This window comes from Gopherus evgoodei, chromosome 1 (assembly GCF_007399415.2).
Source record: "Gopherus evgoodei ecotype Sinaloan lineage chromosome 1, rGopEvg1_v1.p, whole genome shotgun sequence".
Classification (NCBI taxonomy): Eukaryota; Metazoa; Chordata; order Testudines; family Testudinidae; genus Gopherus; species Gopherus evgoodei.
The window spans coordinates 272,332,167-272,348,840 of NC_044322.1; the positions used below are offsets into that span (position 1 = coordinate 272,332,167).

At 43.8% G+C, this 16,674-nt stretch overlaps 1 protein-coding gene across 1 annotated transcript; it reads left to right on the plus strand.

The window, feature by feature from the left end:
• The first annotated feature begins 4,499 nt into the window (after positions 1 to 4,499).
• RBX1 (ring-box 1) lies at positions 4,500 to 16,131 on the plus strand. The gene is made up of 5 exons (XM_030547015.1): positions 4,500 to 4,697; positions 7,280 to 7,358; positions 12,718 to 12,788; positions 14,463 to 14,548; positions 15,949 to 16,131. The coding sequence occupies exons 1-5, from the start codon at positions 4,620 to 4,622 to the stop codon at positions 15,959 to 15,961; spliced, it is 327 nt and encodes a 108-aa protein (XP_030402875.1). The 5' UTR covers positions 4,500 to 4,619; the 3' UTR covers positions 15,962 to 16,131.
• The last annotated feature ends 543 nt before the right edge of the window (positions 16,132 to 16,674 follow it).

The following is a 16,674-nucleotide window of genomic DNA, read 5'->3' on the forward strand; positions in this document are numbered from 1 at the left end:
GCACTAAGAGAAATGATGCACATCTCTATTTAGTATCTCTATATTGCAATGCCTTTTAATAAAGAGATCTTTTTAAAAATTACCTTTTTAGTACAGCAGGATTCAGTTAAAGATTTTTATTGCCACATCTTTCCCTTCACTGCCAGACACTGGATCATAAAACCAGACAGACAAGACTGTTGATTGTATGACTTTTACCCATCAGCGGCCACCTCCCTGTAATGACAGCAGCTGAGAATGGAGGGTTATAGTTTTCCATGGAAATAGTAATTTTAAATGAATTTAAAAATTGCTCCAATGTGTGCACCCTAGTGTATGTTTTCATGTCTCAGATGTGCAGGAGTCTCATTTAATATACAGAGACTTGTTATTTTAAAGGGACATTTGTCAACTAGATTTAGGATGGTATTCAGGTTGAGTAAAAAGAAGGGATTTGACAAACTTAATATAATAGAGTTTTCATACAGGGAAAATGTGTTTCTCAAAAATGTCCCCCCTTTTCTCTAAATGATTCCCTTGTGATGCCAAACACAGCACAGCATTAGGTTAGTAGTATGAGAATAAAGTGAAAGTGACCATCTAGTTTTACTATTCACACTGCATGATGTGCACATAAATTAATAGCAACATGGAAAAGCAAATTAGATTAAATATTTTCCATGTTGATAATTTGAGCTGTTAGTGTTAATAACATAGATAAGGCATTTTCATTTATTACAACTTTTGTCTTGACAGCCTTCTTGTAACTTGTAGACTTAGGCCCTGATCCTGCAAACACTTATGCATGTGCCTAACTGTAGACATAATGATAAGTCCTCTTGCTTTCCAACCCTTGTTCCATTGAAAGCAATGGTAAAACTCCAATCTGTTCAATAGGACCAGGATCTTGCCTTTAACTGGAAGTTTATGTATACCTGACTAAACACTTCCAAACATACTGTCCCAGCAAGCACTGAGTCTCAGTTAAAACCTGACATCAATGCTGTAGGGAATGGGGGAGCATATATTTTTAATTTTGGTTGTTCCACAGTCCTGGTCAGGAGCTTTTAGAGGGGATATTTTCCAGGACACTACATGTATATGAGGAAAAGCTTCCTCTATTCCTTCACTGTGCCCTACTGCTTCCTGCATCCAGGCAGAAACCCACTGTAGATTCCCTGAAGGACTCTTGGCCTTTGGTGTCATGGTGGACATGAAATGGCAATGTGACAAAGTGAGTAGAGCATTGGCCTGGGATTCATACAATATCAGGATTGGAAGGGATCTCAGCAGATCATCTAGTCCAACCCCCTGCTCAAAGCAGGACAAATCCCCAGTTTTTTTTTTTCCCCTTTTACCCCCGTTCCCTAATTGGCTCCCTCAAGGATTGAACTCACAACCCTGGGTTTAGCAGGCCAATGCTCAGAAGACCTAGGTTCTATGCTCAGCTCTGTCACCAGTCTGCTGGGTGACCTTGGGCATGTTGCATCACCGTTCTATGCCTCAGTTTCCCCAACTGTAAAATGTAGATAATGATGCTGACCCTCTTGGTAAGGTGACTGGAGATCTATGGATGAAAAGTGCTACATAAGAGCGAGGTGGTGTTATTTTTAGTGCCGGCCCTTATGCCTGCCATTCTCATATTTTTGACTGAAAGTGGGGCAAAAGTTTTTGTGCAATGCTGACAACTTAAAATCGATGCTGGTTCTAACTATATTTTTCACCTAACTGTTGTGTGTTAATATTATGATATTGTATATTCAAGACTAACACATTGTGAGCTCCTGTCCACCAATTACATTATTACAGTTAGAAGTTAGTTTTAACTGCTAATAAAGGAATAAATTGCAACACTGTGTATAAGCCCAAGCCTGTCTGGAGGTAGACGGGGGTAAGAAGAGGTTACGATTAAGGAGTTAGGTCCCAATTCTGCCCTTGGATTTACACAGGCAAACCTCAGCTGACTTCAGCGGGGTTCCACACAGGCCTGAGGGTTCACCTGTTCAGAGCAACTTGCAGGATCAGGGTCTAATTTGGTAGTGATTCCATAGCTAAGGTTTCTAACTTTCCATTAAAAACACAAGTTCCTTTGGCTCTTCTATTTCCCATATTTAGTCTCCGGGCAGAAGTGAACCTTATCTACAATTAAATGATTGATTAAAAAGAAGGAAATTCCTACAATGAAAAGTCCAAGGTTAAGGCTGAGAATTTTAAACACAAAAAGGTCAGGACATTCTCAGTTAATATTTCAACACCACGCTTACATCTGCCAGTTTCTATAGCTGCCCACCTCTCCTGACATGGACCAGTGCCCCCTCCACATTACGTTGCCATCCAGCCTTCAGGTATAGACATGAGATCTCTTCATACCACCACCTCCACTTCACATATAAGCTGAAGAATCCTACGTACTGCCATTCATCCTGCATCTATACGTGTCAGCATCATTTCCTTGCCATCCACTGTATACCCTCTAAATATCCCATCATCCCCCTCTTCTTTTGATAACTTTCACTGCTTTCTCAATTCTTATAAATATTAATGAAATCCCATCTGCTCTCCCTCTATGAAGTGGGTGATTTGAGTTTTCTTATGTAATAAAAACAGTAGCTATGCGTAAATGTAAGACAACTAAGGCTTGTGGTAATAGTGTGTAGGATATGGTCTAGCCGTGGCCTATATGCAAAGACTTAGATTAAGGTTAGCAGCCTGCTTTGGGAAGATGAGCCTCTGGTTCTTATCAGGAAAACAGGTTGCAAGAATCCAAGGGAGAGAAGGGAGATGAGTCAAAATTGGCACTGAAATCTTAATTGAATAGAATTTTTGCTTAAAATTTTCAGTCTTTACTTTGTGTTAAAGTTGACTTTGCTGATTTTCTGTGTCTGCTATCACCCTAATTTTATTATTTATATACAGTTTTCTTACCATAATAATGGAGCTTCCTTCCCCTGCAATCAACAGCTGGAGGTAAGGTTGATTGGTCATGGAATGGCCGCAGGATCTGAGTTCATGTTGGCAAATAACTGATGGCAAACAGTACACAGGACTAGGATTATCCTCTCCAGAGGCAATTACTTATATCACCAAGGGTGACCCTCTTTTTTGCATCCTACCCCCCAACTCTTCCTTCACTATCTCTTCCCACAAGACCAGTGTGACTGAAATCCATACACTTGCTACATAAGCACATCCCTCTGCTGTCAGCACAAGGAGAGGAAGGATGCCATGTTGATTTATTCCCCTCTCCTTACCTGTATACATCCAAAGGCATTCTCTGCATTCTTGACAGTCCCGATGTCTCTCCTCTGCTAAGTATCATACCAGTCCCTGGTCTTCAAGGTTTGCCAGCCACTGCTGATTTTTTTTAATGGATCTGTGTCAGCAGCCTTAGCTTTTTAAAAGATGATCATCCAATTTATTTCAAGAGCCACAATGCTACAGCATATGAGATACAATATACCAGAACAGTAGGATAGCATTTGTGCTTTCAGATCATAACAGTGAGCTTGGACATAGCATTGTGATGTGATGCAAACTACTGGCAGCTCTTTAGCTTCCCAGCTAAAGAGATGCAGCTGGGGTGTCATTCAACACTGCTCCTTAATCAGTGAGCGAAGTCATTGCTAAGCTACATGAGGTGCAATGCATCGTTCCTGGTGGATTTAAACATGTTGCCTCCCACAGCATTCCTAACACTCACTTAGCAAGGGAACAGGAACTGAACAGTTTTCCTGGGCCCAGGAGCAGGAGGCAATAGCCTCAGGTCACGGCTGTGGGATTTATCCTGTTGAAAAATATGCTTTGCAAATGCTTGTTAGGGGCAGGTCAACACTAACTGGTGGAGGCATCGCAACTGATTCTTGTCCAACTTATTTTCCAACCATCTAGTTTCATGCGTGGCAGCACAGAGCGCCGGCCACCCCGCATTGTCCCCTGCTGTCCTGACCACTGGCACCTTGAAAGCCCCTGTCACGCTACATGTTTGGAAGGAGACACTTGGTTTGAATTTCTGTAGGTGGAGGCAGCGGGCCAAATCCTGCCTGTGGCTGCCCCCGTGCAAGCTCCTGTCGGTCCCTGGGGTCACCGCCATGGAGCTGAGAGCAGCAAACAGACTCCCCGTATGCGGCCGGCCCAGCCCGAGTCTAGCGGCGCGGGGCAGCCACGCGGGGCCCTGCCCTATGAAGCCCGCGCCGCTTCCAGCCGGAGACACTGGGGCGAGCGAGGCCTGCAGCGCGCCCGGGCGTCGCGCACCTCGCGGCCTCAGGCCAAAGCTGCGGACGAGGCGCTGCGCGCGCCCGGACGGACAGGGCCGCGCAGACTAGCGGGTGGGCGGGGCTGGAGCCGCTCGGGAGAGAAGTCTCGCGTCTCCCTTTAAATGCTGCAGCTGCCGGGCCCAGTCCCTCCCCCCACTGGGTTGCGCAATTCTGCCATGAGGGCGGGGGAGGCTGACACTGGGTTCCGCCCTGGCCCGCGCCTTTAAGAGACCAGTGTCACGTGACACTTCGCCGCTCTTATCCCCTTCCCTCCCCTTTCCGCACGCACCTGTTTGCGTGAGGGGAAGGGCGAAGGGAGGCTGTCGCGAGTCTTCGTCCCCAGCCCCGCGCACGCGCACTAAGGGGACGTGGAATCGTGTATTCAAAATGGCGGCGGCGATGGATGTGGACAGCCCGAGCGGCGGCAACAGCAGCGCCAGCAAGAAGCGTTTCGAAGTGAAGAAGGTCCGGTCTCGGGGCGCGCCACCCTAACTGCTGCGGGGCCGGGGAGCGGGGCGAACGGGCCCGTCACCCCGGGGCGAGGAGAGGGCGGGTTTTGTTCTTCTCAGGGGCCGGGTCTCCGGTTCCGCACTACTCGGGCGGGGGCGGGACGCTGGGTTTCTGGCGAAGTTTGGGGCCAATGGGTGAGGCGAGATCGCTGTACGTGGGGGATGGAGGAGCCAATCAGCCGCGCTGTTGTTGCCGGGTGACAGCGGCGTGCGGGGAGGGGCGGGACTGTGTCGGGGAGGTGCCCGCTCTCTTACAGGGGCCTGGGCGGTGGCAAGTGGGGACGGATGGGGCGGGGCGACGCTTCGGCTCAGCTACCTCTGTCAGGGCGATGCTGCGAGGCCCGGCCGGGGGGACAAGGCTGCGTGCCGGCTGCCTGGGGTCTCTGGTGTGACCCTGCCCCAACATGGAGCCACCCGTGACGGGGCCTCGCTGCCGCTGAATTTGATGATGTCAGGACGTGGGAGCCCTCGCCTGGGTGGGTCTGCTGACTGGCTGATCCAGTCTAAGGGGTGGTGCAGGGGTCACCGGACAGCGCTCCTGCTCCTCTGTCAGTGGCCTTGGCTCCTTTTTCCCGCCCCCGGACTCTGCCTCGAAGCTGGCTGGGGCCCATCCAGGAGGAAGGACGTCTTGTCTCATTTCCTCCTGTCATTCAAACCCCAAAACGAAGGGTCAGGGAGCCAGAGGTGGGCTGGCAGCCCAGGAGCCGGCCCTGCGAGATGAGGCTTCTGCTGTCAACCCAGTGAGACGTTTGCCCATGGAGACCTCCACTAGGCAAAAGTGAAAAGGGTGATCAGGACCTCTCATAATCTCCCTTTGAGCACCTGAGTGACAGCAATAGGGGCTGCCACATGCCAGCAGCATATGTGAGAGTTTCATTGTGGGTCAGACTGGCTCATGCTGAGTGAAGCTTGTCCTACATGCCCTCCTCCTGACTCCAGTCAGAGCTCCTAGTCACAGGCCTGTTGGTTACTCCAGCCTTGCCAGTGGGCATGGATACAACATCACCAGAACTGAAGACTCTCTAACTATAGCATAGTTGATTGGATCATCATCTTCCTTCCCCTGTAGCTAATTAGCTTTACTGACCTAACGGGTGTAAAATAAGCAATAAAATCCTGACTTTTATCTCTAAGTTTAATAGCTGTGACTTGGATACGTCAGCTCTCCTGAGTTAGAAAGCTTTTATAAGCTTACATTGTTACTTCTCAGTTTAGAAAAACATTCTAATGGTAGCTGTGGTCAAAAATCTGGGCCTGCTGTTTATGCAGCATGAAAACACTGAGAGGGGAAGGAAAGTATGTTGTACAAAGAGATGTAAATGAGCAAGTAAGGAGAAATTTAGGACAAGTATCAGGAAACACTTCCTAATGGTGACATTTGTTGGTAGGATGGACTCTGAGGAAGTGCTGGAAACATCACTTGATTTGCTTATATACAGGAAAATATATACTGTGAACAGTCACTTACTGGAAAGGGAGTTAGACAATAATCTCTAGACTGATTATATTGCAGTAATATAAGTTAGAGTTGCTCCCCACAATGTCAGGTAAGCAAGTTCTGGTATCCTGTGTAATTACGAAGTGTCTTCTAATTTAATCTTTTTGGGGGGCAGAGAAGGGGATGGGATGCACTTTCTGTTATAATTATGTATCATTTGGCTAAGAGTTCCAATCCTGTGTTGATTTTTTTTCCCAAATATTGTCACTTTAAATGCATAGCAGATCCTCTTCTTGTAGACTTTTGTGATCATGGAAGCCAGAGTCCCTTTTTTTTTTTTTTTTTTTTTTGGGGGGGGGGTTTCGACACTTCTTAAAAGGTGAGATTTGAAGGATTCTCATTGCCCCTCGCCCCCCAAACCATGTATTCAGACACCCATATTGGATCCTCAGATGTGCCCTGCAGTCCTTTGTGCTAGCTCCCATTGTGTTTGAAATAATGGACTTCAGTGCAGGGTGGCATGTAAACTGTCTAAAGTAATTGGTTCCGTTCCTCAGTGGTCACTTATTGGTAGGGCTACTGCCAATAGTGGTGGTGGTGATTTTGTGAAGGTCATCTGGATTGGACTTCCAGTAAGGTGCACACTTTCCATCCATTCCACCAGTTCTAAGGATATGGCTCAGGGAGCAAAAGACCCACCTGAATATGTGATTCAGGTCTCTTGAAAAGAAATACGAACAGGTGCATTTGTCTTAGTAAAAATAAGAGACTTCTGTTTAAGAGTGACTGGCTTATGCAGGTAAATAAACCTCTTTCCTAACTAAGAGTCTGTTTTATATTTCTATTCTATAATAAATTCCTTTTGTTTCCTGGGTTGCCAGGAAGTGCTTGGGTCTTGGGGTGGATTCAGTAGTGTCTGATTACTCCTAAACAACTTTACCTGTTCCAGAGTGGTGGTGATGGGTTTTCAAGGATATCTCCTCAGCTGTCCTCTGAAGAGCTGGGATCTCAGGAATAGTGCAACAGGGAAGGAGGGCCAAGGAATCATCTGACAGATACTGTAAATTCAACAGAAAATGTGGTGTTCTTTCTCTTTGTAGTGGAATGCAGTAGCTCTCTGGGCCTGGGACATTGTGGTTGATAACTGTGCCATTTGCAGGAACCATATCATGGATCTGTGTAAGTAAATGGAGTGGGGGGGAAATTACAGGTGCTTTGGCTATTCAGACATGGCAGTTCCCTCACAGATGTGATGCACAGCCAAAATCACCTCTTAAAGTGAGATTCTTTTCAAAGCCTGAAATTGTAAGCCTGTGTTTTGGTAATGTCTGAAGGCTAGGATTCAATCTCTTACCTTCTTCATCACCACATTTCCCTTTCCCCACTTTAAGAGGGACAAATTGAGGAATTAAATTGGTATCAGACTGTTACACAGGAGCCAATGTTGGCTGGGCAGGGATTTGGAAAGAAGTGTGGCAAGTGGAGTAATGATGAGGGGCCAAAGGAGAGGTGAGATTATTTGGGGGCAGGAATCATGCATAAACTGAACTAATTAGAAAACCCAAATTGACTATTGATTGTTTCATTAAACCAGTGAAGATTGTGACACACAATACTTCTACAATTACTGACACACCAAGCGTCCAATCAGACCACTAACTTCAGTTGATATCACTCCACAGAAGATAGCATTAGCTACCTAATGCTGGGTATTATAATCTGGAATTGTGTGGTGGCTCTCCAGAGGCACATTGTTTGGTTTGTCTATTCTATAACAAAACAATCCATCATAAATACTTGAACAATACAAACTTTACCCTTAAATGTCTGCTCTGCTTTATCTGGGACAATAAACTTAATTTTACAAATAAACATCAAAACACTTACTCCATATAAAGGGTATTAAACTGGACTTCAGTTTTGAAAATTTCAAACTTGAAGTGTACATGCACGCACAGATCAGTCACTGATATCAATTCTGCGAAGAGTTACAAAATGGGTACAAAAATAGATTCTCAAAATTGAGAGTGGTACCAGAGGCACAAAATCTAACTTCCCACCCTTGCCTTAGTATAGATGGACAAAGAAATATTTGGCATACTCTAGGTGAATGTATGGGAACAATTTTCCGAGGCTGGTTTTGCTTTCTTCATTATCTTTAATCTCGTAATATAAAAAGTAGCCCCCTCCTTCCCCCAGGGGGAGAGAAATCACCCTGAGGTAGACACCTGCCATGTAAAATTTCAGCTTAAATAGTAGGGTTTGGCAAAGTTTATAGGCAACTGAAAATATAATAAGAAATGTCAGGCAATATGAATGATATGTAGTATTACCAGCTTCCTCCTATAACGAATTTGCAGTGTAATATACTAGCAAAAAAGACTAGTGCAGTCTTGGGCTGCATATATTGAGCTATTAAAGAAGCCTCTCTCTGTGCAGCTCTGATGACGGTGCACCTGCAATACTGTATTGGGTTTGGCCATCTCATAACCACAAATGTATATACAAACAGGATCGAGTCCAGAGAAGAGAGAGACAATGATTAAGGCATTGAAGGGATTAATTTGAGAAGACTAAAAACTAATTGTGAATATCTTGACTATGTCATAACTAAGCTGGGAACATAACTGTTTACAAATATATTTGGAGGGTGTAAACATTAATGGAGGAAGGAAATATAGTAGAAAGGATTAGAACTAGAAGTGATCATATGACATTGAGCAGAAGAATGAGGCTAAGTACACCGCTGCCTCAATATAACACCACTCGATAGAACACGAATTTGGATATAATGCAGTAAAGCAGTGCTCTGGGGGGTGGGGCTGTGCACTCTGGTGAATCAAAGCAAGTTCAATATAACACAGTTTCACCTAAAACAGCGTTATATCGAGGTAGAGGTGTATTGAGAAAATCCAATAGAAATCTATAAAGTACTGGAATAGTCTTCCAAAGAGCATAGTGGAATCCCTTCCTGTGCCAAATTTAAAAAACTGGACTGGGGAAGCCCTAGAAAACTTTGTAGGAAACACATCTGCACTAGCAGTAAGGTGATTAGTTGACTTGATTGTTTCTTCCATGTCTGACTTCTGATACAGTACAGTAGCTGAAGTCATGAATAGTTCTAGAGGTCAACTTTGCAGGGAGGAAAGAGAATACCATATAGTGTGTATTTTCACAATACTGTTGCTCAGAAAGAAGCCACTTTTTTTTTTTAAAGTCTCCTGGGTAGCCACACCTTAACACGTATTTATTTGGAGGCCCATTAATATAGCTGCAAATAAAGGAGAACCATGCCTTATTTTCTGTCAGCTACTATTAGGGAGAAAATTGAATCTTGGGTTACTTCTCTATCCATATTAAAATACTGAAGGCTGCCAAAATAGTGTGGAAAACAAAAGCAGGGCTCTTAATGGAGAAATGCTGAAATACATGTTTACTGTGGGATCCTGACCACTGTCCTAGTGGAAGACATTTGGGCTGCATTTTCAAATACTACAGATAGCTCATGCTTGTCCACAAGACTCCAGGTCTCTGCCACACCTCTTCTGCCTTCACTTCATATTCTCTGCCACTAGCAGAGAGACATGGTTAAGCACTCCCAGGTTATCTACTATAATCTCTGCTTTTATAGTTTAATTTGGGGCAGCAGCCAGCAAATATCTCCCCTGCTTTTTTTTTTTTTTGGCGGGGAGTGGGGCAGAATTTTCAGGATTCATTCCCTGAATTAAGCCACCCATGGAGTGCCTTCTCTCCCTTAACTCCATGTCTGTCCATGGTGGAGCGGAATACGTGGAGAAGCAGAAGGTCAAGAGGTGATCCAAGGACGCTGCCTTGGGAGCTAAAGAATGGGAGTATGTCTATGATTGTCTCCAGCCTGCCAACACTTGCCCTATTAGGGAAGGAATTCAGTCTGGATGGCCAGTTTAAGGGCCTTTCCATCCACCAACACCAGCTTGGGCTCCTCCAGAGAGGTCTCTTCAAGCGGTCTGCCCTCTTAAGTGTTTGGGACTCTGCAATATGGACCATACTTGCTGATCAACAGTTCTTCAGGAATAAGTCCAAAACTCCTTTCAACATGAGTCTCCCTCTAAAGGAAAAAGCGCCAGGATCCTACTTCCGTTTTTTAAAGTGAGTAATTTTATTTGCCAAGGAATCTGATGTCCTGTTTGGCTCATCTTATTTCCAAGAGGAAGATCTGGACACTCAGGGAAGCTTTCCTATATGCTTCCTCTCCAATTCTAATACTGAATAATGCGAACCACCAGAGCTCAAAACATACACATCCCTACAGATTAACCTGAGCCAGAGCACCAGCTGAGACAGAACTTTGTAGATGACCATGATCACCTCAAAATGGCAAAAGTGTTCTAGATCCTCATCACCTTCCACAAGTTCTGACTTCTCCTCAGGAGCAAAAGATCATAACCCCAAGCCAGAGAAGCAGGATAGATTCTTTCCCCTAGAAATATTTGAAATGGCAAAGAGGAAGAAAGAGGCCATCAAGATCAAGCCTGTAAAACAAGACAAACAGGCTAAAACCAAGGATAAATATCTCCTATCCAACACTAAGGAAGAGTTTGCCACAAATGACAACAAATAAAATAAATCTTTATACTGTGTTTGTGTCGATGGAACTATGGACTCGGGCTGGGGAGGGACACACAGAGCTATGATAGCTAATTTTAGTGGGCAGGTGCCAACTTTGGTTTAAGTCCTGGACAAATGGATAACTATTCAAATTTGTGCCTCAGAATTATCAGGTGGAATATGTTGAGAGAGAAGCTTGATGGGTTATACCCAATACTATGGACATACCAAAACATTTTCTCCTTGCTTTTCAAAGTCTAGGAAGGAGCAGAAGTTCTTTTAATCCTTCCCCTAGCAAAGGTAGCAGAGAAGGGATGACTCGTGTTCTGGGTCTAGGTATTACCTCTGGAATGTCTGAGGGAAGCTAGTACAGATCAAACAGTAAATATGACTAGAGCCATCTTACCTCCATACAAAAATAGGGTTAGGGCAAGAATCCTACTTCTCACAGCGTAGGTTCCAGTTGATTTTGGAGAGATGTGTGGGTGATTGTGCAATTCAGATGCTCTGTGGAGCATCAGACTCTTCCATATACCTTCACTTCATTTTTCAGGCTGGAGAAATCGCCATACGCTTATCCTGAAGGTAATTTCTCACCTCCTATAACTATGGGTGATTGAGCTTTTTCTCTTGAGATGAAAGGTATTCGGAGATCTATTCAGTATCCATAGTAAGAAAAAGATCTTGTGGAATCTCAGCCATCTTAGACCTTGAGAGACTAAACAGTTCCACTAAGAAGATAAAATTCAGGATGGATTCTGTCAGATTCCCCAACATAAGGAGATCTTATGGAGACTCTGCATCAACAGGCTATCTGGAATGGTCCCCAACCCCCAAGAAGTAGGTGCTTGGATATCAGCAAGTCTACATTATCCCTAGGTTGACTTATTAGTATCAAGCAGGAATGCAAAGGCAGGACTCTTCTGCATTAAGAAAGCAGGCCAGAGATTACTAGGAATGGACACTGGCTCATAGATGACTGAATAAAGTCTGTGATTCCCCCTTCTGCTACTAGGAAGAGTGACTTTGATTAAAATACTGTTTTTTAAATGTGCCCCCCACCATATTGGCCAAGGAAAGTTGTTGCAGCTGTCTCTGTTCCTGTCCTAGGATGTCCTGCTTCCCAGTCCAAACTATATAAGACAATCTGGGCATTGAAATGACAAATTCCAAACCAGTGGGCCATTCTCCAAAGTAACAGAAGCTCTGTAAGCTACCTGAACACCTTCCACCTTCTTGAGCTACTAAAGAATTTGGACACAGTTCCATTGGTGTCAAGATTGAAAGGTCAGCGACAAGAAGCCAGGTGTTTGGTTCTTCTGAATTTCTCATGAGATGGCCTAGATTTTGAACCTAAGGCTTTCCACAGTCCCATCTTTTTCATGAAAGATGTGGCCAAGGTCTGTGCTACATGAATAAGTTTGCAGAAGTACTGATTGTTACAAACCAAATACCTTGAACAAGGGGGAGAGGGCAGTCCTAGATGGAGAATCTTGAATAGCAGATCTTTCTCTTAACTAAGTCTTTCCTCACAATTTTGATACAATAACTAATAATAATGATAAAAACCCTTCAAAAGTCAAACAGACTTTGGTATGACCAAATTAGAAATATTTATCTTTACAATTTGGCAAGCAGGCACATTTCACTGGCAGATGATATAGGTACTCCTACACAGTCTTCTCCCCCACGCCCCCTGCTCCAAAAAATCTAAAAGTGGACAGAAAAAACTGTCTTCACTAATAAAGACTGACCCTCTTCTTCCCCCCCCCCCCAATTTGGAAAAAATCTTACTTAAACCCAGTGATTTCCGACACTTTGTTTCTTTGTAATAAGTCCAACAAAACAACAAACTTGGGTATTTTTTCACATTTACTATAGTAAAGAGGACTGTTTGATGTTAGAAGTAGAAAGGGTCCCGCTTCTGAATGTGTTTAATCTTTTTCTACAGGTATAGAATGTCAAGCTAACCAGGCGTCGGCTACCTCTGAAGAGTGTACAGTCGCATGGGGTGTCTGCAATGTAAGGCAAACTGCTTTCACTAACCAGCTATTACAAAAAAATTAGGTCCCCTCTTTTTTATTACTCGAAATCAGAATAGACAAAGTCAGCTAATCCATTAAGACAGTCTCATAGTTATTTACTAGGAAAGAATTTTCAAACCCTGGATGCTTACTGGGACATTGAGAGATGACTAGAAGAAGGGAAGAGGAAAATGGAAAAAATGAGGGATGGGAATGTGTACAAGACAGGTTGGGGAGAAGAGAATACAGAAAAGGAAGAGGTGAAGGATAGAGATACCTCTGTACCTTGTTGCTTGGCAATATTGTAGGAATTTAATTTTGAGATGTGAGTATCTCTGAATATTCAAGGGACAGGGTCATAGCTGGGAGTTGTCCCACCATCAGAAAACAAAGTGTTACTTGGATGCCCGCACATGGATTTCTCTTGATGTGGAAGCCTATGTGAAGGGTCAGTTTTTGTTGACCAAAGGGTTTGTTTCTGTATTGAAAAGAGAGACCCAAATTGTTGGATCTAGTGAACTTCAGATTTTCCCATTTTGCTGAGGCATCACTGTCCCTCAGACAGGGTACCAGCCATGTGTCTAGATTCAAGCATGCAAATCAGCATTTCCCCACCACCTCATGTCCTGGCAAGGGCATACTGTGTATGTATGCAAGCATGCATTGTATGCCCGAGGACTGGTTTTGCCTGCAGAACAGTTCTGTCCAGCCCCCAAACATGCATGAAGGATGCATTTTTGTAGAACAAAATGGCATCCTGCACACAGTGTGACGACGTGTGAGGTCACAACACCTGCAGGATGCCATTTTGCCTGGAGGTGTGGCACTGTTTGCCTGACTAAAAGTGTCATGGCATGCCACTGTATCCAGGGTAATAGTTAAAGGATTGCATGAAGAAACGACTCTTGCCAGACTTGGACTTGGCTCCATTACAAAAACTACTATGTGGTGGAGCCATGTTACAACAAGATAGTGCCTCAAGAAGGCTAAAAACAAAGTTGTATCTGTCTACAGAGGCGAGATCAAATGATGGCTTTTAAGCACGTTGAGGAACTTGAGTATTGGAACTGGGATTTCCAACATAAGCCTTTAATCATACAGACAAATGGGATGCTAATTTTTAAGGAGCTGTATGGGGAAAGCAGGACAGTGTCTGCAGCAAATATGTAATAGAGCTTTCTCTCTGGCCTCCCAAAGTCACTTGTACTCAAACCGCATTTGGTTCAGAGTACTTGCAGAACTCTTCCTTCAGCCTGTACCTTCATCATTCCTGCCCTTCAGGACGTCCTCTGGTTCTTCATATATTTGTCCACTATGAAATTCCTCTTCTTTGCTCCATAGGCATGTCTCTAACAGCCTCTGCTCTGCTAGTACTGACAGCTTCTGAACCGTCCTCTCCTCCTTTGTCAGAAATCAATCATTTGCCGTGGCATCAACTGTGAAACAGCCTCTCTGCTACTACTTCATAGATATTTCCCTTCCTTTTCTAAACAGATCAAAACCATCCTCTTCCTTGCCATTTATCAGTGAGCTCAGTCAGGTCCCCACATCTTTGTTTACAAACACTGTGTACCTTTTTTATAGTGACACTTTCATTGCTTTAATTTCTCTGTATTAAGAGATTCATGAACAGCGCCTTATGAAACTATGTAACTTGGACCTTCCCTTTCAGCATGCTTTCCACTTTCACTGCATCTCTCGTTGGCTTAAGACTCGCCAGGTGTGTCCGCTGGACAACAGAGAATGGGAGTTCCAAAAGTAGGTATCCTATGCCTTTCCCAACATGAAACATGTTATGGCAATCCATTGGCTCTCATGATGAGTGCTAGGTATTGTTAATCTCTGTTAGATCTTGCTAATAGAGTACCCATGTATCTTTCTCATTTCTGGGTCTGGGAGCATACTCTGTTCCTATTGGGAGGAGTTTTCTGTGGCACTGTACAGCGATCTTTGCTAACAGAGTTGATGGGCTCTGAAGGGTGTCCAGATAGTCCTGGTGTAAGTGAAAGCAGTTATAGATTGGAGCCCTACATCAACATTTTCTCTAGAGAGCATAGAGAAGTGAAATTCACTGATAGCAGAGCCCCACATGAGTGACTTGGGTTCAGAAACTAACCTGGGTTAAATCCATTGCTCCAAAACCTGGGTATTGCGTTTGTCAAGATGCCAAAAATTGCATCAGGTCACTCTGACCTTGCATTGCTGAGTTTTGTTTTAAAACCCTAATAAGGTTACAGATGAGGAAAACTAACTTAGCTGTCTTGGCTTGGTGGATGTTTGCTTGCAGTGCAGAACCACCAAGTAAATGAGCCAGACTGATAGCCTTGCCTAAAGACCCATCATCAGAATAGCCAGAGAAGCTGCTGATTAGGATTGAGGGGCATTGACCTATTTATGTGGGGGTACGGATTGGGTTTGAGATGAAGTAAGCTGAAAATGGTAACAAGAAACTTACTTAGCACCTGCCCCACTCTGTGCCTGGTTTAACTGAATCCTTTATCCATTAACCACTTACTTTGCTAGCTACAGATTCACACTGATTTTTTTAAAAAGAGCATTCTCTTTAAACTGAGTCCTGACTTCTAAAGCAGGAGTGTTAAAATTTCTCAGTCCCATATTTGGGCATTAATTGGCGCTCAGTTGTGTAAATGGCTGCTTCTGTGACAACTTCAGTACCAAAGTGCAGGATCTGAACATCTTAAGGCAGCCATAATTGAAAGCTGGACCCATGGGGCAGCTGTTCTGTTTGGCTAGTGACTAAGATGCCTAAGTACCAGTATGAGACATGAACTGGCTTACATTTTACACACGCCTAGTAATGTATAAGGGGTAGTGACATGCTCCAGCCTCTCTACACCAAGGACAGACCTGAGAAGTGGAGTTTGGGCAGACGATTAGGATGATAGGGTCACAAGTCCATGAAATGATGAGCTGTTTTGTCTCCCCCAGTTAATCACTAATGTCTGGAGATTTAAGGAAAAAGTTAAATAGGTACCTTTTGCTTTTTGCTATTTCTGCGGAGGTTGACATATATATTTGTATGTTGCATGTTAATTGGATTAAAGGTTATCATGAGAGTAAAGCTGGTGCCAAAAAATCAACATTGGTATTCAATATAAAAATAACAAGCATCGTAACAACAAATTTTGTATTTTCAGGTATGGGCACTAAAGAAAGATGGTCATCAAGTTTACCATTCTGTCACCAACATAATTGGCTCCTCTTGTTAGTGGGTCTGTTTTAGGAATTATGTAAATCAGTTATACATATGTCTTGTTTTTTGCTTTAATCTTAATGCTGCCATATTGTATACTCTTAAATAAAATATTGTTGGAACATCCCATCTGACTTTCTCTTGTATTCATGAATGATTGTGAACGGGGTGTGATCCTCTTCAAAGGGAAGTCAACTGGGCTTTTATTAGTCAATTTAGTGTTAGTGACAGTTCTGGGGACTACCATCCTGTGTTCCACAAGACAGAACTTCCCATGCAACCTGCCTTGTCAGTGTGCCTGATTTCTCACCAAGCAATTTAAAACCACATCTTTGCACCTACTAAATTCTATGAGAGGTCAGTTGGAGCAGGACCTGGCCCTTAATTCTGAGCCAGCAGAGGGGTGTTAGTTGTGCTGATGGTATTTTTTAGATGGACACTTTTCTGCTAGAAGGCAAGACCGTGAGATCACTTGCTCATTTCATACAAATGCCCTGTTGTCATCAGATGGAAATTACTTTCCATTGCTTCTGATATGGAACTCAAGTAGAACAGGTGACTTACAAGGAGAAAACCTCGTTAGCTGTTCCCAGTTCCTTGAATCCATTCAGTTTGGTGGCGGTGAGCTGGGTGGAGGTTCTCAAATGTTGCTAGTCATAAAATACTTCTA